The sequence below is a fragment of the Microtus oregoni genome, unplaced genomic scaffold (assembly GCF_018167655.1).
Source record: "Microtus oregoni isolate MIOR12 unplaced genomic scaffold, Mior012 000032F_ref0000030, whole genome shotgun sequence".
Classification (NCBI taxonomy): domain Eukaryota; kingdom Metazoa; phylum Chordata; class Mammalia; order Rodentia; family Cricetidae; genus Microtus; species Microtus oregoni.
The window spans coordinates 21,776,384-21,795,084 of record NW_024543091.1 but is presented as its reverse complement, the minus strand read 5'-3'; the positions used below and the strand labels follow the sequence as shown (position 1 = coordinate 21,795,084).

At 44.3% G+C, this 18,701-nt stretch overlaps 2 protein-coding genes across 3 annotated transcripts in view; both read left to right on the top strand.

The window, feature by feature from the left end:
• The first annotated feature begins 24 nt into the window (after positions 1-24).
• Positions 25-12,615, top strand: Pdcd7 (programmed cell death 7). The gene is made up of 5 exons (XM_041679796.1): positions 25-918; positions 6,402-6,540; positions 8,917-9,153; positions 9,401-9,488; positions 11,566-12,615. The coding sequence occupies exons 1-5, from the start codon at positions 46-48 to the stop codon at positions 11,687-11,689; spliced, it is 1,461 nt and encodes a 486-aa protein (XP_041535730.1). The 5' UTR covers positions 25-45; the 3' UTR covers positions 11,690-12,615.
• The window catches only part of Ubap1l (ubiquitin associated protein 1 like), a 26,348-nt gene continuing 17,050 nt past the window's right edge, over positions 9,404-18,701 (top strand). The window contains exon 1 of one of the 2 annotated variants that reach the window (XM_041679797.1): positions 9,404-9,488. The gene's annotated coding sequence lies outside the window, so the exon portion shown is untranslated. Of the gene's footprint in view, positions 9,489-14,964; positions 15,015-18,701 lie in introns of those variants that run through there. The other variant, XM_041679798.1, reaches the window with a different exon arrangement.

The window sequence follows — 18,701 nt, the reverse complement described above, 5'->3', positions numbered from 1 at the left end:
GAGTACACACATTACTGTCAGAGCTCGCACGGTTGCGCTACAGACATGGCCCTGCCACCTTTCTTCGCCCAGGGCCGTCAGGGACCGCCGCCCCCGCAGCCACCGCCTTCCGCTCCGTTCGGCTGTCCGCCCCCGCCGCTGCCCTCCCCGGCTTTCCCGCCGCCTCTTCCCCAGCGGCCCGGCCCCTTCCCGGGGGCATCCGCCCCCTTCCTCCAGCCTCCGCTGGCACTGCAGCCCCGCGCCCCGGCCGAGACCTCCCGCGGCGGCGGCAGTGGCGGCAGCGGCTCCTTCTTCCCGGTACCGCCCCCGCCGCTGCCGCCCCCGCCGCCGCAGTGCCGGCCCTTCCCGGGACCCGACGCCGGCGAGCGTCCGCGGCCACCGCCTCCAGGCCCCGGGCCGCCCTGGAGCCCGCGCTGGGCCGAGGCGCCGCCGCCGCCCGACGTGCTCGGGGACGCGGCCCTGCAGCGCCTGCGCGACCGGCAGTGGCTGGAGGCGGTGTTCGGGAACCTTCGGCGGCCGGGCGGCCCCAGGCCACCGCGCACACCCGTCGGGCCCAGCCTGGGCGAGGTGCGCGCGCGATTGCGCGCCGCTTTTCGCCTGGTGCGGCGGCTCCGCAGCCTGGGGCAGTCCCTGCGAGAGGCCGAGGCCGACGGAGCGGCCTGGGCCTCGCTACACGCTCAGGCTGTGCCACTGAGAGCGGAGCTAGTCGAGCGGCTGCAGCCGCTGGCCCAGGCCGCCTATGTGGGCGAGGCGCAGCGGAGGCTTGAGAGGGTCCGGCGCCGCCGGTTGCGGCTTCGGGAGAGGGCCCGAGAACGCGAGGCTGAGCGGGAGGCGGAGGCCGCGCAGGCTACGGAACGGGAGCAGGAGATTGACCGCTGGAGGGTGAAGTGCGTGCAGGAAGTGGAGGAAAAGAAACGGGTGAGAATTACTAGGCACTTGGGGCGGTGGTGACTGGAACCTGAATCTGCGTGCTGGTTAGCTTTATACTTATCCGTGAAAACTTGCCCTTCCACCTCTTTGCTCTGTTTTTCGTTAACACTGTGTGGTGCACAAAACTATAACGTACACTATGAAGTCCTGTAAACACACGACAAGTTCACACTGGTGCAGTTCTGGGAGGACACCCCTGTGCCCTGATTCAAAGTTGGACCCGCTTACTGATTGATGTTTAGTACTAACCGGTCTTCGTATTATGTTTTATACTGTCCTAAGCATGCAAATTTAGAGGACTCTCTTCGAGGCACACCTCAAGACCTTTATGGCCTAATTAGCTGGTGTTATTAATAATAGTTTTCCCCAGGGTTCATTTGTTGATTAGTTTGAAACTATGAATTCCTGTGTATTGGATGGTATGAGTCTGTCTTGTCCAGGTGTTTCCAAGTACCTGACCTCTTATTCAAATGGTTGAAATAAGGATTCGCACAGGATTGCAAAAATAGCAAGAAAACTTTATTCAAAAAACAAAGCAAATAGTAAGTACAGATTAGAAAGGATACACTGTCAAGATTGACAGCCCCATGGCCCACACTAGAGAAAATACTCCCACTTCCTTTTGTGGGATTAAGGAGGAGGAACTTGGTTACTAATGTGTCTAATGAAGATGGATCTCTGTTTTGATTGAGAGATTAGGCCCTGTAATCTTTTCTACTGTGTACGTCCCTTTCTGTGATGCATTTGATCTTAATCAGAAGCACTTCCCATTGTGTATAGGCATAAGATGGGAAGTAAGTTACTCTCTTTAAAAGTTTCCATAGACAGGGGTTTACCTTTTACCTTACTGTGCATGCATCAAAAACCAGTTCAGGCTGGATGGGCCCTCCTCGTAGCATGTGTTGGGAATATGTTTGAATAGAAACTGTCCATGTTTGATGGTCACTGGGGAGAAGAATCCTATTCCATTGCTTAGTGAGGAGTAACTGTAAAGATGGAGATCTGAGGTTTCTGGAGAGGCAAAGCAGCTTGGCTGCCGAGTACATCATTGTAAGAGGAGAGTGTGTGTAACCCAAATACACTGCTGTCCCAGGTTCTACACTGTTTCTGTTTTTGTCTTCCTCACCCCAGTTCAGCACTCGCATCTAAGGTAGACACTACACTAAAGTCCTACATACGGCCCTGAGAAATTCATTACCCTAATTTTACACATTGAGACTTAAAGCAGTTAGCGTGACAACAGTTCCGTAAGTTTGTACCAATAGTTTCAGACTTAAGCCTAGATTATCTGATTTCAAAGCTTATCTAGCTTGTCTTCTTTAGTAGAGCCAGGAAGAAAATAAATTGCCAAGTGTTGGTTGATGGCATCCTCGTTACCTTTGAATGCTGTTGCTGGCTGGAGAGATGGCTAGAGGTTAAGAGCACTGACTGCTCTTCCCGAGGACATGAGTTCAATTTCAGCAACCACATTATGGCTCACAGTCATCTATAATGAGATCTGGTGCCCTCTTCTGGCATATAAACACACATGGAAGGAATGTTGTATACATAATAAATAAATAAATCTTAAAAAAAAGGCATGAATGCTGTTGTTGTTACTCTTACTATTTTAGATTTATTCGTTTTGTTTTATATGAGTATTTTGTTTGCATGCTTATATGTGGCCCGCATGTGTGCCTAGTGCCCATGGAAGTCCAAAGGGGACTTTGGATCCCCTGGAACTGGAGTTTATTTTTGAAATTGTAATTATATTGTTTCCCTTTTTCCATCTCTTCCAACCGTTCACCTCCCTTGTCCTCTTTCAAATTCATGGCTTCTTTTTCTTATTGTTACGTATATACATAAATACAACCTGATCCGTACATTTAATGCTACTTGTATGTATATGATTTCAGGGCTAACCACTTCATATTGGATAATGAATTGAGCTGTTTGTCCCATTTTTCCTGCTCTGAGCAGTTGCCCATAGTTGTTTGGGGTTAAGTATTTTGGAACTTTCCCCATTCCATGCTATTGTGTCCATTGGTGTCATTATTCAAGTCTTGTTAGGGCAGTGCTAATGGTCCTTTTGCCCTCTCTGTTCTCCACAATCAGCTAATACTTTTGTCTTAAGTTTTGTCTTGGTTAGGGTTTATTATTTTATTTTATTTTTGAGATGGGGTTTTTCTGTGTAATAATAATCCTAGCTGACCTAGAACTCACTTTGTAGACCAGGCTGGCCTCAAACTCGCTAAGATCCACCTGCCTTGCCTCCCAAATGCTGGGATTAAAGGTGTGTGTCACCACCGCCTGGTTTAGGGTTTCTATTGTGATGAAATGCATCACTAAAAGTTAAAGGCAGTCAGGACAGGAACCTGGAGGCAGGAGCCGACATAACTGCCGTAGAGAAGTGTCACTTCCTGGCTTACTCTCCAGGGCTTGATAAGTCTGCCCAAGGGTAGTACCACTCGCATTGGACACTCAATTGTGTGTCCCTCTTCCCAGAGAACTCTAGCTAGCTCATGTTCAGTTCACATAAAATTAACCAAGACAATCTGCCTTTTCCCTGTGTCTGCTACTATCCTAGAGACCAGTATAGCATTGCTGGGAAGTATATTGATAGCAAGTTTCAGCATTGTACCCGCAGGAACGTTAGCACTAGGGAGACAACACTTTAATCTGATGAAGTTAGTCACTTCAGCAAACATTTAGTAAGGTCCATTAGGTGTCGGGCCTAGTGTCTAATCGCAGGGACGGAGAGGAATAAAATTTTCTTTGATTGCTTAGAATCTTGGAGGGGATCATGTCAGTACAGCATGGTGTAAGTTTTTCAACTGAAGGTAGTATAAGGAGCCCATGGAAAGCTACCTAGTTCATTGGAGGAAGGCTCCTGAGATAATTTAATAACATCTGATCTCTGAGCTGAGTCTCAAAAGCAGCGCCAAAGCCAAGTGAAGCAACAGGTAAAGATTGTTGTTTTCCCGGCAGAAGAGTGAAGTGCATGGTTTTTGACTGTAATGGTGGAATTGCAGACACTTGTTTGACAGATGGGAGAGAGAACTAGGCAGGCAGCTGAGGCTATGGAAGACAAAAAAAATCCCTGGAAGATTTGCCTCCAATGTGTGAAAAATGACTGTAGAAGTGATCTTTGGGAGCAGAGAAGGACAAACAGTGTTACTCTGAGACGTTGTACAGTCCCAGGCTTTTCCAGTTCCATTTCTTGTCCTCCTTGGGAGCCTGATTATTCAGGTCTGTTAGTTTGCATTTTGGGGGCGGGGGGTAAAGTAATTTTTTTATTGGTATTCATTGAGTTCTACATTTTTCTCTGCTCCCCTCAAAGCCTCTCCCCTCCTTCCTTCAGCCCTCCCCCAAGGTCCCCATGCAGGAGATCTTGTCTTTTTCTACTTTCTACTTCTCATGTAAATTACATCTATGTATGTCTCTCTTAGTGTCCTCATTGTTGTCTAAGTTCTCTGGGATTGTGATTTGTAGGCTGGTTTTCTTTTCTTTTAAATATTTATTTATTTATTTATTATGTATACAATATTCTGTCTGTGTGCATGTCTGCAGGCCAGAAGGGGGCACCAGACCTCTCCATAGATGGTTGTGAACCACCATGTGGTTGCTGGGAATTGAACTCGGGACCCTTGGAAGAGCAGGCAATGCTCCCAACCACCGAGCCATCTCTCCAGTCCCTGGTTTTCTTTTCTTTATGTTTAAAAACCACCTATGAGTGAGTACATGTGATAATTTTCTTTCTGGGTCTGGGTTACCTCACTCAATATGTTTTCTAGATCCATCCATTTTCCTCCAAAATTCAAGCTGTCATTACTTTTTTTCTGCTGAGTAAGTAGTACTGCATTGTGTAAATGTACCACATTTTTCTTATCCATTCTTCGAGGGGCATTTAGGTTGTTTCCAGGTTCTGGCTATGACAAACAAAGCTGCTATGAACATAGTTGAACGCATGTCTTTGTGACATGATTGAGCATCCTTTGGATATATATACCCAAAAGTGGTATTACTGGGTCTTGAGGAAGATTGTTTCCTAATTTTCTGAGAAATCACCACACTGACCTCCAAAGGGGTTGTACCAGCTTGCATTCCCACCAGCAATGCAGAAGTGTTCCCTTTTTCCCACAACCTCTCCAATATAAGTTGTCATCAGTGTTTTTGATCTTGGCCATTGTTACAGGTGTAAGATGGAATCTCATAGTTGTTTTGATTTGCATTTCTCTGATGACTAAGGATGTTAAACATTTCCTTAAGTGTCTTTCAGCCATTTTAGATTCCTCTGTTGAGAGTTCTCTGTTTAGGTCTATACTCCATTTTTTTTTTCTCTTAAGTTCTTTGTATATTTTGGAGATCAGACCTCTGTCTGATGTGGTGTTAATGTTTTCCCATTCTGTAGGCTGTAGTTTTGTCTTGTTGACTGTGTCCTTTGCTTTACAGAAGCTTTTCAGTTTCAGGAGGTCCCATTTATAATTGTTTCTCTCAGTGTCTGTGATGCTGGGGTTATATTTAGGAAGTGGTTCTCTGTGCCAATGCGTTCCAGTGCACTTCCCACTTTCTCTTCTATAAGGTTCAGTGTGGCTGGCTTTATGTTGAGGTCTTTGATCCATTTGGACTTGAGTTTTGTGCATGGTGATAGATATGGGTCTATTTTCATTCTTCTACATGTTGATATTCAGTTATGCCAGCACCACTTGTTAAATATGCTTTCTTTTTTCCATTTGATATTTTTTGCTTCTTTATCAAATATCAGGTGTTGGAAGATGTGTGGACTGATATCCAGGTCTTCTATTGGGTTCCATTGGTCCTCCTGTCTGTTCTTATGCCAATACCAGGCTGTTTTCAGTACTGTAGCTCGGTAGTAGAGTTTGAAGTCAGGGATTGTGGTGCCTACAGATAGTCTTCATTTTTAATAGAACTAAAGCTTGACAAGGTAAAATAGAAGCAGGCACTCCTGGATCACACCTGGGAACACTGAGAAGAACTCAGTACAGGTATTGAAGCTGCTGAGGGAAGAGGTTCCCCTCAAAGAACGTTATATGGAGTTGGGTGACTCACATCTATGATTTCAGCCCTTGGGAGGCTGAGGCAGGTGGAATGCTGCAGTTTGAAGCCAGTCTGGGCTGCAGAGTAAGACCATCTCTTAGAAATAAAACAAAATCCAAAAAACGGGAGATGGGCTGGGAGAGGTGGATCACATCAATGGGAGACTGAGGTAAGAAGATAGGGAGTTCAGTCAGGACCTGCCTGGGTTCCACAGGGTCAGTCTCAGAGCAAACAAAGCAGCCATGGTTGTATCATTAACCAGGCAACGAAGTCCTTGACTGAATAGTGTAGCGTGCCAGGCCTGGGAAACAGAAATATAGACTCAGTGGTCTGTTGTGGATGGCCTGACCCTCTGAAAGTTTGCCTCCAGGAAGGTGTAGTGGATTGTGAGGAGGTTCCTAATGCAGGTTCTTGTGGACTTTTTTCCCCTTCAGGAACAGGAACTTAAAGCGGCTGCTGATGGTGTCTTATCTGAAGTAAGGAAAAAACAATCAGACACTAAAAGAATGGTGGACATTCTGCGTGCTTTAGAGAAATTGAGGAAACTGAGGAAAGAAGCTGCAGCGAGGAAAGGTAAGTACAGTTTTGCATTTTTACTTCCTTTTTCTCCCTCTTCCTCCTCCTTTATCCTAGTACCTCTCTATCCTAAATATTGTACACATAATATCGTGTGAATGTGTTTTCCTTTTCTTACCTTTTCCTCATCTTTTGTTTCTTCTTTGTAGCTAGAATCTCAGCTCAGAAGCTCATGCTGGCTTTGAACTTGTGACAGTTGTCCTGCCTCAGCTTCTTTATTGTAGAGATCACAGGCCTGGGCCACCATGCTTGGCTTGCAAATATTTTTGGAGTAAGAACATTTGGTACTTAATTATTTTTACTCTCTAGAGTAAGTAGACTTGACAACAGTAGCTCAGAAATTTGGGATTGACTTTTTTCTTTAAACCTAATTTTAATGTGTATGTGTGGCTATCTGTTTGTATGGTGTGTGTGTAAATACCTGTGGATGAAAGAAGAGGGTGTTGATACCTTGGAGTTGGAGTTACAGATGGTTTTAAGCCATCATGTGTGTGCTGGGAACCAAATGGGTCTTCTGCAAGAGCAACAAGTGTTCTTAACTACTGAGCCATCTCTGTAACCCCGAACAAGGATGATGTTTTTAAAAAGGTTTATTATGTATTGTGTTCTGTCTGCATGTATGCCTGCAGGCCAGAAGAGGGCACCAGATCTCATTACAGATGATTGTGAGCCACCAACCATGTGGTTGTTGGGAATTGAACTCAGGACCTCTGGAAGAGCAGGCAGTGCTCTTAACCTCTGAGCCATCTCTCCAGCCCCCTAAAGATGATGTTAATGATTTTTATGCTGTAATTTCTCAGGCTGTAAATATCAAATTTCTATATTTTAGTATTATGTTGTATAAGAATAATTATTTAATTTGGTTGGGTGGTTGGCCATCCTGGAACTTACTTTGTACACCAGGCTGGGTTAACAGTCAAAGAGATCCTCCTACCTCTGCCTCCTGAATGCAGGGATTAAAGGCGTCCACCACCATGCCCAGTTTTATTTTGGATTTTTATATAATATCTCACTATGTAAGCCTTGACTGGCCTGGAGTTCATTATAGGTATAGGCTAGGCTGACCTCATATTTGCAGGAATCCACCTAACTCTATCTTCCAAGTGTGGGATTAAAGTTATGTGCTATCACACCTGGCTGTTTTGTATTTTTGAGGCCCAAATTGGCCTCACACTTCCTATGTAGTAACCAAGGCAAGCCTTGAACTGCTGATACCTCTGCTTCTACCACATGAGTTCTGGAATTGTATGGGCCACCTACTGTGTCTGACTCTGAAATTTTGAAGCAAAAAGCTTCAGAAAATTTGATTTAAGAATGACCTCCACCAGGGGCTGGAGAGATGGCTCAGGGGTTAAGAGCATTGTCTGCTATTCCAAAGGTCCTGAGTTCAATTCCCAGCAACCACATGGTGGCTCACAACCATCTGTAATGAGGTCGGGTGCTCTCTTCTGGCCTGAAGGGATATATTGTATACTAAATAAATAAATATTAAAAAAAAAAAAAAAGAATGACCTCCACCAGCCTGGTCTACAAGAGCTAGCTCCAGGACAGGCTCCAAAGCTACAGAGACCAGAGACACCCTATCTTGAAAAATCAAAAAAAAAAAAAAAGAATGGTCTCTATATCTCTATAGGCTCACGTATTTGAATGCTTGGGCCCTGGTTAGTGGCACTGTTTAGGAAGGATTGGGAGGTGTGTCTTTCTAGAAAGAGGTGTATCTATTCTGGATGAGAGTTTATCAGCAAGGGGTTGGGGAGGTGACACAGGGTGTATGCACCTGCTTTTGTATCCCCAGGACCCATGTAAAAGGCCAGTTGTCACCATATGCCTGTAATCCCAGTGTGAGGCTGGGGGGTATACTCAGGAGAATAGCTAGGATTGCTAGGTGCCAACCTAGCTCCAGGTTCAGTGAGAGACCCTGCTTCACGGGAACAAGACAAAGAATGATAGAACAGGATGCTGTTCTGGTGCATGGGGATGCGTGTGCACACACATGTGCACTTGCGCAAGTATGTATATGTACATACCACTCCCCCACAGAAACCCAGATGAGTTAGTTCATCAGCATGTAGCATGAGTTGGAACGACCTTGAGATTATAATATGAGATGAAGGCCAAAAAGACAAACTTCTAGAGGATGTCAAAGTAGAGAATTCAATAAAGAAATCAAAATAGGTCAGAGAGATAGAAGGAAAAGGTGCCTCCACCTGACAGTGGCAGATGGTGCATCAGTTTCTCAGCTGGTTTCCCTGCTGTATTAGGAAGCGTGTGTAAAGCCCATGGCAAGTGCTGCAGAGGTGTTCCTCTTACCTGTCTTTTTACTGCCTAGCAATGTAGAGACGAAGGAACTTCCATTTGCTTCTCTTTGTACAGGGGTCTGTCCTCCTGCCTCAGCAGATGAGACTTTTGAGCATCATCTTCAGCGACTGAGAAAACTCATTAAAAAGCGCTCTGAACTGTATGAAGCTGAAGAGAGAGCCCTCCGAGTTATGCTAGAAGGAGAACAGGAGGAAGAGAGGAAAAGAGAATTAGAAAAGAAACAGAGAAAAGAGAAAGAGAAGCTTTTACTTCAGAAACGAGAAATCGAGTCCAAGTTATTTGGAGATCCGGGTAAGTTTATCCTTACCAGTGGAGAGGGAGGAAAGATCTAAGTTGACAGTTCTTTTTATCATGAGAAACCTAATTTACTCCGAAAGGAAGTCCTGACTACAGGTTGAGATTCTCAGCTCTATGGTGAAAGTCAGGGTTACAGAGAAGATGAAGTTACCCTGTTGTCATAATCAGAGGCTCAATCACCTGCCTTGAGAGTGCACTGTTAATAGCAAGCAAGGTGACATGTTGTACCTTTCTCTTTCAGATGAGTTCCCACTTGCTCACCTATTGCAGCCATTCCGCCAGTATTACCTCCAGGCTGAGCACTCCTTGCCTGCTCTCCTTCAGATAAGGTCAGAAGGGCAGCCTTGGGTAGCAGTAAACTCTTCATGAAATGCATTTACTGTTGAAGTCTGTTGCCGTGTCTTTTTTAAAAGTTTCTTTTGGGTATGCAGTGTTGCCAGATTTCAAGGGTACCACTTGTATCTTAAAAGTCTTCATTAATTCTTAGAAGTCAGTGTCTCCATTTGAACAGGTAAAGAAACTCGGCTGTGACTGCTCTGTCAAACAGGCTGTTCTTGAACTCAAAGATCTACTTGCCACCACCTCCTCAGTGTTGAGATTAAAGGCCTGCATCATTAAAGCTGGCCTTGTTTTTTTGTTTGTTTGTTTGTTTGTTTTTTTCTCTTACTGCTAAATCAGCCCAGGAAGAGAAACCTTTATTCCTGAATAGTTACCCATGAAGGCTAAGGCCCATGCTGACCCTGAGTTGCCTGCAGGGTAAAACTCGGTGCTGTCAACAGAACCAGCTACTCAGAAGCTGGGTAATTCTCAGCTGTCTAATTGTGATGCCCTCACCTATAAAATAGAAATAGTAGACTAGAGTGTGGCCTTTGAGCTTTAGCAAAGCCTCTTGCCCTCACACAATCTTTTGAGAAGTCAATAGATAAAACAGAGTAAATGATTAGATGTCCCAGGCAGTATAAACTTGTTTTCTAGGCTAAAACATCTTAGGACCTAGGGGTCTCAGAGAATGCCTTGAAAATAACTGAAGCTCCTTCCAACACTACAGTAATTTCTGAATCGTGGGAAGGAATTTTCTGGCATATCAAGTTTATTTTTCAGGAAGAGTTCCAGCTTTGTCTGATGCACAAGTTTTAGCCTTTAGCCGGGCGGTGGTGGCGCACGCCTTTAATCCCAGAACTCGGGAGGCAGAGGCAGGCGGATCTCTGTGAGTTTGAGACCAGCCTGGTCTACAAGAGCTAGTTCCAGGACAGGCTCCAAAACCACAGAGAAACCCTGTCTCAAAAAACCAAAAAAAAAAAAAAAAAAAAGTTTTAGCCTTTAAACATATTATTGATAATGGGGTGTCCACTCAAGTTACTTTGAATATTGAGTCACAGAATACCAGACCTTGCTCCTGAAGGAGACAGCTGAGCCTCTTGTCTTGATTTTGGTTTTTTTTTGTTTTTTGTTTTTTTTTTAATCTTATTTATGTGGTTTGATATTTTGCCTGATTGTGTGCCATATTTGCACCTGCTGCCCATGGAGGCCAAGAGAAGGCATCAGAGTCTATGGAACTGGACAGCTACAGACAGTTGTGAGGCACCATGTGATGCTGGAAGTCAAACCTGGATCCTCTCTGAGAGCAGCCAGTGTTCTTAACTGCTGGACCATCTCTCCAGCCTCTGCCTTACTTTTTAATTAGCTGATCACCATCAGTTTTGTGGTTCTGTTTGAAGACACCTGATTTAATGTATGCTGTTGAGTACAAGCATTGAATCAGGGCTAACTGTGCTGTAATCTGAGTCCAATAAAGCTTGTCTAGAGCGCACTATCTTCTCCAAGGTGATTCACAACTCTTAGACTAAGCCACAGCAGCACTTCACCAGGACGTTTGGGTGCCATTTTAAACAATAAGGTCACCAGTAAGAAGCAAGAACATCATGGCACAGAGCAGACCACAGCAGGGATGCTGATTTACTATAAGAGCTGGAAAGAAGAAAGAGAGATGACAGATTTTTTTTTTCCTCTCTCTACATTTGTGGTTCATGAAAATGCCATATGGGATGATTTAAATTTGCTAATATAGCCAAGGGTGGTAGCTCATGCCTGTAGCCCTAACACTTGGGAGGTGGAGACAGGAGGATAAGGACTTCAAGGTCAGCCTCAACCCTGTCTCAGAGAGAGTATGCAAATAATGAGTTAACTGTACATTTGTTGTTTGGCTGTCTACACAGTTAAAGCTTAAGGTTTTCCTTAAATGTGTACATTAGTGTGACCCTTGGCATACTTCCTGGAAACCAAGTTCTGTAGCAGGTTAGTGTATCTGCCATTTGAAAATAGTATCCTAGATATAAAATATAGTTTCTGAATATCTTGCTTGGGGAAAACCAGAAATAAACATTGTTTTGTAATGTTCTCATTAAGGCATGATTGGGATCAGTACCTGGTGCCGTCTGATCATCCCAAAGGCAACTCCATTCCCCAAGGATGGGTCCTTCCCCCGGTCCCCAGCAACGACATCTGGGCAACGGCCGTTAAGCTGCATTAAGACGCTCCAGGAGTGTGATCCAGCAGGCGAGCACTGCAGCTCTAGATATAGTGATGCTGTCATCTCACGCTGTAGTCTTCTGCACAACTTAAACTCCATGCGCCATTGTCTTAGCTGGAAGTCCTGCTTCTTTCTGGTCTCTGCCCTGGCCAGAGGTGCCTTTTGAAACAGATTAATGAGGTTCTTCGGAAAAGGGCCTAGATGAACTGAGGTTGTTAGCACCGACAGGGGCCTTGGCTCACTCAGTGTGCCTCTGTTTTGAGGGGCTTAGTGAAATGTGGCCTGCTCATTTTCTCTAGATTTGTTGTATATTGGTGGGTAAGTGCAGTCATCACACTTGGTTACTCCTTATCTTCCTGTACCCATTGTCCTCCAGCTCCCAGGAGTACAGGTCAAAGTTTGACCTAAATTCCGTTAATCCCAGTTTTGGTGCAGTTGGGAGGCTGCCACTGAAGATAACAATGGCCTTAGACTGGGCTGCCAGACAGAACTGCTGTCCTGTGGAGAGCTTAGAAAGCCAGACCAGACCAGTGCCAGACAAGGTTGGCTCCTGCTCTGACAGGCGTTGCCTGCGTACTCATGAAAGCATCAGTCTGGAGTTCCAAGAGATCCAGCTATGTGGGGTCTTCAGGAATAGAAATGCGTGTCCCTATGGGACTGTAAATCTCAATCACATGGTAGGGGCTTGGGTAGCTCTGGGATTCCCCCCACCCCCCTTAGCTCAAGCTTCTAAAAATATCCATGTAGTAAAAGTTTGGAAAAGAGCAAGTACGAATGGTAAATTTTATTTTTTATATTTAATAAGGGCTATTGTTATTGGACATGATCACTCATGACATGTTACAGTTTTTGTTTTGCTTTGTTCTGGGTTTTGTTATTTAATTTCCTAAAAGCTAAATAAATACCATTTTCACTTTTTCGTTTGAGCCTTTGCCCCTGATTTATTATCTCAAATCATTTAACACATTTCATCTTCACATTGCTAAAGCATTTCACTCCAGAATTCAAATTTAATAAACAGATGTGTGCTCCATAAAAATTATTTTAAACACAAAACTTTGTCTGCAAAATATGACTGGATAGCAAGAAAGATCACCATCAATTTTGGAATGATGTGGGATTGGGAGCCCTTTGTCCCTTTTGTAGTTTAATACACATTGCTCAGTTGTGCATTCTCCTGTACACCTAGAGAACAGAGCTGTTGGGGCTGGAGAGATGGCTCAGTGGTTAAGAGCACTGACTGCTCTTTAGAAGACCCAGGTTCAATTCCCAGCTTACAACTGTCTATAACTCCAGGATCCAGCACCCTTACACAGATATACATACAGGCTAAAAAAATGAATAAAATAATGAAAAGAGAACAGAGCTGTTTTAGACTGGACAGGGGCTATTTTTCCCAGCGAGTGTGAGCTCATGCATTCAAAGGTCTGCACAATTAGCCTCTCTGGACTGCATGGGCCTGCGCACCTCTTCATTCGAACTCTTCACTTCCTGCTTTGAGATGAGCTGCAGGAAGAGCAGCAATGAAAGATGGATTGTATGTGTTGTGACAGGACATCCTTATCACCATGGATACCAGCATTGATGGGCAGGGACTAGAGAGATTCAGCAACTGAACCAGAAAAGGAGGCGTTGAACTCTGGGTGGAGAAAAGCTACTCCTGATCTATATTCAGTGCCAGCAAGGCTCTTATAAAGAGCATTTTTGTTCAGTTTTTGTTTGCTAGGTTTTCTGGTACATTGCCTGCCTATGAGTTGTAGCAGCAGCAGCCACTGTTTCTGTCCAGGCTTAGGTGCAGGTGAGTACTGTACCGGTGACTACACCCCCAACCCTTGGTCATCCCTTAGTTTTTTCAATCAACAATATTGGATCTATAGTTCTGTCAAGCCTCCAGCCCTTGACGAATTAATAAAGGATTTTTCACTTTTACCTAAATTTTACCTCACTTCTCCATATATTAAGAATCAATGTTTAGGGGGCTGGAGAGATGGCTCGGTTAAGAGCATTGCCTGCTCTTCCAAAGTTCCTGAGTTCAATTCCTGGCAACCACATGGTGGCTCACAACCATCTGTAATGAGGTCTGGTGCCCTCTTCTGGCCTGCAGACATACACACAGGCAGAATATTGTATACATAATAAATATTTTTTTTAAAAAGAATGTTTAATAAAAAGAAAAATTTATAATAATAATTTTTAAAAGTTAATTAATGGTTGATTTGTAAGCAGAGTTTTCCTGTGCCAGCAGCTGCTCCCAAAGAATCACTTAGAATCTATTTTTTTTTTTTTTTTTTTTTTTTGCTTTTTTGAGACAGGGTTTCTCTGTGGCTTTGGAGCCTACCCTGGAACTAGCTCTGTAGACCAGGCTGGTCTCGAACTCACAGAGATCCCCCTGCCTCTGCCTCCCGAGTGCTGGGATTAAAGGCGTGCGCCACCATCGCCCGGCAATCACTTAGAATCTTAATATTAATTGCAAATGCTTGGCTGGTAACCAGGCTTGTTACGAGCTGTGTCTTACATTTTAAATTAGCCCGTATTTCTTCTCTACCCTCTACCATGTGGCTCATGGCTTATTACCTCATTTTCTACACATCCTGCTTCCTCTCTGCTGACATCTCTGACTCCACCCTTTATGCCAGCATCCTTAGTTTGGTTGCCATACCTATACTTCCTGCCTGGCTACTGGCCAGTCACCTTTTATTAAACCAGTTTGAGTGACATCTTTATGGTGTACAGAAGGATTATTCCATAGCATTGATTTACGTATTCTTTCTTAAAGATGCTTCTTTTATTTTATGTGAATGATTATGTCTGCATGTATGTCTTTGCACTACATGCACTCCTGGTCTCAGAGGCCAGAAGAGAGTCTGATCCTCTGGGGTTGGCATCACAGATGGTTCTGAGGCACCATATGGGTGCTGGGAATCAACCCCTGGTCCTCTGGAAGAACACCCGGTACTTTTAACCACTTAGCCATTGCTCCAGCCCAAGAGTAATTATATTTTAAATGAAAAAATTCATACCCCAAAACCAGGAATTGTGAGAGACTAACACAAGCTTTTAAGGAATTAGATAAACACCCGGAAGAGTAACAAACCATGAAAGAAAGACTCGTTATATGTTAAATGCTAAGTATTTGGCTGGAGTACCTGAGTTTGTGCTGTCTGAGAATTTGCTGCAACAAGCCAGCCAGTTTAATCACTCTGAAACCCTGTATGTTTCTTTGTCCATGTGACTTTTTAAAAAGCTTAGCTGGGATTACACCATCTGTTGTACTGTTTGTGTCTTCATATTTTGTCCACAGAGAAGCTCTCCTGGGAATTACAAGGTAAGTATAAATTATGTCTTTTTCCACTTAGCTTCTTGTGTTAATGATAATGTTTAAAAAGGCTTCTGTCAGCTGATGAATGTTTCTCTTTACCTTGTGAGTTGTGAATGAGCTGTGTACTCTTGTATCTAACCACACAGTAGTTCCAGATTGTCACACCTGGCTGCCGCTGAAGATGCTTTCCAAAGCAGATTCCATTTGCCTTTGGAATAAACTTGTTTTCTCATAATCTCTGAAGTAACAGTCGAGGTGTTTGAGGCAGGTGGTGTTAGACTTGTATAACTGCACATCTGTAGGAAGTTTCAGCTTTATTAATTCATGTGAGGATCATGTGAGCTAGAATTTGAGCTGTGTCCTTTGGGAGATAGCTTTTTGTTTTCCATTTTCCATAACTAAATTAAGTGTTAAGAGCATAAAAATGAGTGAACAGGATTCCTGCCTTCCTGGTATTGAAAGAAGTAAAGACTTTGTGAAAGGTTTCTCTCTCATACCCATCTAGACTAGCCCTCACTGACCCAGACCTCACGGGTAGTTCATTATCCTGTCTCCATCTTGCCCATCTAGACTCACCTTTACTGACCCATACTTCATGAGTTGTTCTTCATTGTCCTGTGATAGTGCTACTGATCTGTGTTTTTATTGCTCAGATATTTCATACAAAATGCTCATAGATGCTAAGAAATGCACTATAAACTCCCCCTCCCCAAGATCACAGGTTAAAAGGAAGATGGCCAATAATACAACAGTCAAAACCTGTTTTGAGTACTTTGAAGGTTTTATGAGATCACAAAGTAGGAGCTGACTTCAGACATAACACATTTAAGATTATATAAACAGTATCATATGGTAAGAATAAGTTACTATTCCACCTACATGTGTGGTGGAATATACATGTTCACAGTATAACTATGGGTCAGAGTAAAGGGGTGCGGGGAGCTGGGAATGTAGTTTGGTTGGCACAATGCTTGTCTAGCATGCATGAAGCCCTCAGCACCCAGTATAACCAGATCTCACACTTAGAAGGTGAAGGCAGGGAATCAGAAATTGAAGGCCATCCTCGGCTGTTGGAGAAAGCTGCTTTGAGCAGGAGATGTTTCAGCTCTGGGGAAAACTTAGTTGTTGAGAAGACAGAAAAACAGGCAGAACGAAGAGTGGTTGTGCAGAGCGCTGTGGATCAAGGGACGGACTATGCATGGCAAATGGAGGCAACTCCGGCTGGAGGTACTCGGTAAGAATTGGTCTAGTACTGGGTGTGGTGCACAACTTTGATCCCAGCACTCTGGAGGCAGAGGCAGGCAGATCTCTGTGAGTTCCAGGACAGCTATGATCACACAGAAAAACCCCGTCTCAACAACAACAACAACACACCATCAGTCTAGCTATTGCAAGCCTTGAGAATTTAATTTTTATTTGGAAAGAACCTGAGGACTATGGATGGAAAGAGGAAGAATGTCACTTAATTTTGTAGTTTGAAATGATCACACTTCTGTGTGTGGAACAAAATTACAATAATAGCACACAAGAAGATAAATGAAGTGAGCTGTTCGGTGAGGAACACCAGCTTGGATTCCCACTTGGCCATGGAGGTGACACAGACGGACTTAAGAAGAACCTTGGCAGAAGATTTGAGATGGAAGGTGGTAAAGGGTCTGAGTGAGTGTTAGTGCCCTGGATCAGCTCATCATACCTTGAGACGAAGACCTCTGGGGAGGAAAATCTACCTTGAATGCTGTTGCAGGGTACACATAGCATTTACTCACTTGTGACCCCTCGCTCCATCCTGGCTCCCGTATCTGCTGTCTGTCTCATGCTGTAACTTCCTGGATGCCTGCTCTTTGATTCTTTCTCTGCTCACAATCCATCCTCCTACCCTCTGATACCCACGGTAAACCCCATCTGTTTGCTAAAGCCCTCCAAAGCCCCACAAGAGCTAGGCTGCCCCCCCCCCAGTGCATTTTAAAGTGTTCAAACTTGAAAATTTAAACTGTAACTAATTTCCTCTGTGGCCTTTGCTATTCTTCAGAAAGAGACCCTCGGAATCTCCAGACTAGAAGCCGGATCAGGGTTGTAGAGAAAACAGTTATTAGGGATGCAGCTGTCAGGTGGAGGATTGGGAGAGGGATTGTTATGTCTGTATTTCAAGTGGACGAGAATTTACACTGGAGCCTCACTAGAACCTGGCCTTTTCCTTCTCTATAATTCAAAATTCAAGGGTAGCTGATACTGAAAGATAAGTCTGAGGATGGTAAAACCTGCTGAGCTTTCCTGAACTTCCTGGAACATCCTTAGACCTCACAAGTACCCAGTAAAAATAAGCCAGCGGGGCAGATTTTACCCCAAGACTTGCCTGATCGTGGCCATAGAGAGGCATAATGAGCCATCCACTGACGTGCAGTGACGTGGATTCAGGCAGAAAGACACTGATGAGAACAGACAGACTGGAGAGGCGATGTGGGAATTAAGGGCTTGACCTGCCTGCTCCCAGATTACCCACTCAGCCTCTCTACATGAGGCTGTCCTGTTGGGAACAGGATGGCCACATAGTGACCCCAAGCAGCAGGGCTATATTGTCATCCTGTCAGTGCTGACAGGTTGTGTGGGGCCAAAGGTGAGCCCTAGTCCGGGCTCCTGAGTGTTAGCACACTGCCAGGCTATGATCAGGAATTTAGTTTATAGGTAGTTGGGAGCTTGAATTCTGTGTGAAAGAATTGAGGTTTTTTGTTGTTGTTATTGTTTTGGTTTGGTTTGGTTTTTTACGGCAGTGAACTCAATATTAAACCCTGTATAAAGACAAGAGGAATAAAGGTGCATTTTGAATTCTCGAATTTCAGCCTTGGTAGATACTGTGGACCAGTCCTGATTAATGACCTTACCATAGTGCTTGAAAATTACAGACATTCATATCTTCAACCGCTTGTCATAGCCAGGCTTTTTAATTTGAGCCATTCATGGCTGGGTGTGTATTGGGTCACTGTTTTACTTTATATACCCTATGACTAAAGAGGTTAAATAATACATCCTATATCTATTTTTTTTGTTTTTATTTATTTATTTATTTTAAATTTATTTATTTATTAAGGATTTCTGCCTCGTCCCCACAACCGCTTCCCATTTCCCTCCCCCTCCCCCGATCAAGTCCCCCTCCCTCATCTGCTCGAAGAGCAATCAGGGTTCCCTGACCTGTGGGAAGCCCAAGGACTGCCCACCTCTATCCAGGACTCGTAAGGTGAGCATCCAAACTGCCTAGGCTCCCACAAAGCCAGTACGTGCAGTAGGATCAAAAACCCACTGCAATTGTTCTTGAATTCTCAGTATTCCTCATTGTCCGCTATGTTCAGTCAGTCCGGATTTATCCCATGCTTTTTCAGACCTAGGCCAGCTGGCCTTGGTGAGATCCCAATAGATCATCCCCATTGTCTTAGTGTGTGGGTTCTCCCCTCGTGGTCCTGAGTTCCTTGCTCGTGCTCCGTCTCCTTCTGCTCCTGATTTGGACCTTGAGATTTCTGTCCGGTGCTCCCATGTGGGTCTCTGTCTCTGTCTCCTTTCATCGCCTGATGAAGGTTAATATTCATGAGGATGCCTATGTGTTTGTCTTTGGATTCACCTTCTTATTTAGCTTCTCTAGGAACATGAATTATAAGCTCAATGTCCTTTATTTATGGCTAGAAACCAAATATGAGTGAGTAC

Excerpts from the sequence above, each read along its gene's own strand:
- Pdcd7 (XM_041679796.1), top strand. The coding sequence starts at position 46 with ATGGCCCTGCCACCTTTCTTCGCCCAGGGCCGTCAGGGACCGCCGCCC. Across the intron at positions 919-6,401 it reads AAGTGGAGGAAAAGAAACGG|GAACAGGAACTTAAAGCGGC; the intron begins GTGAGAATTACT and ends TTTCCCCTTCAG. Across the intron at positions 9,489-11,565 it reads CCTGCTCTCCTTCAGATAAG|GCATGATTGGGATCAGTACC; the intron begins GTCAGAAGGGCA and ends GTTCTCATTAAG.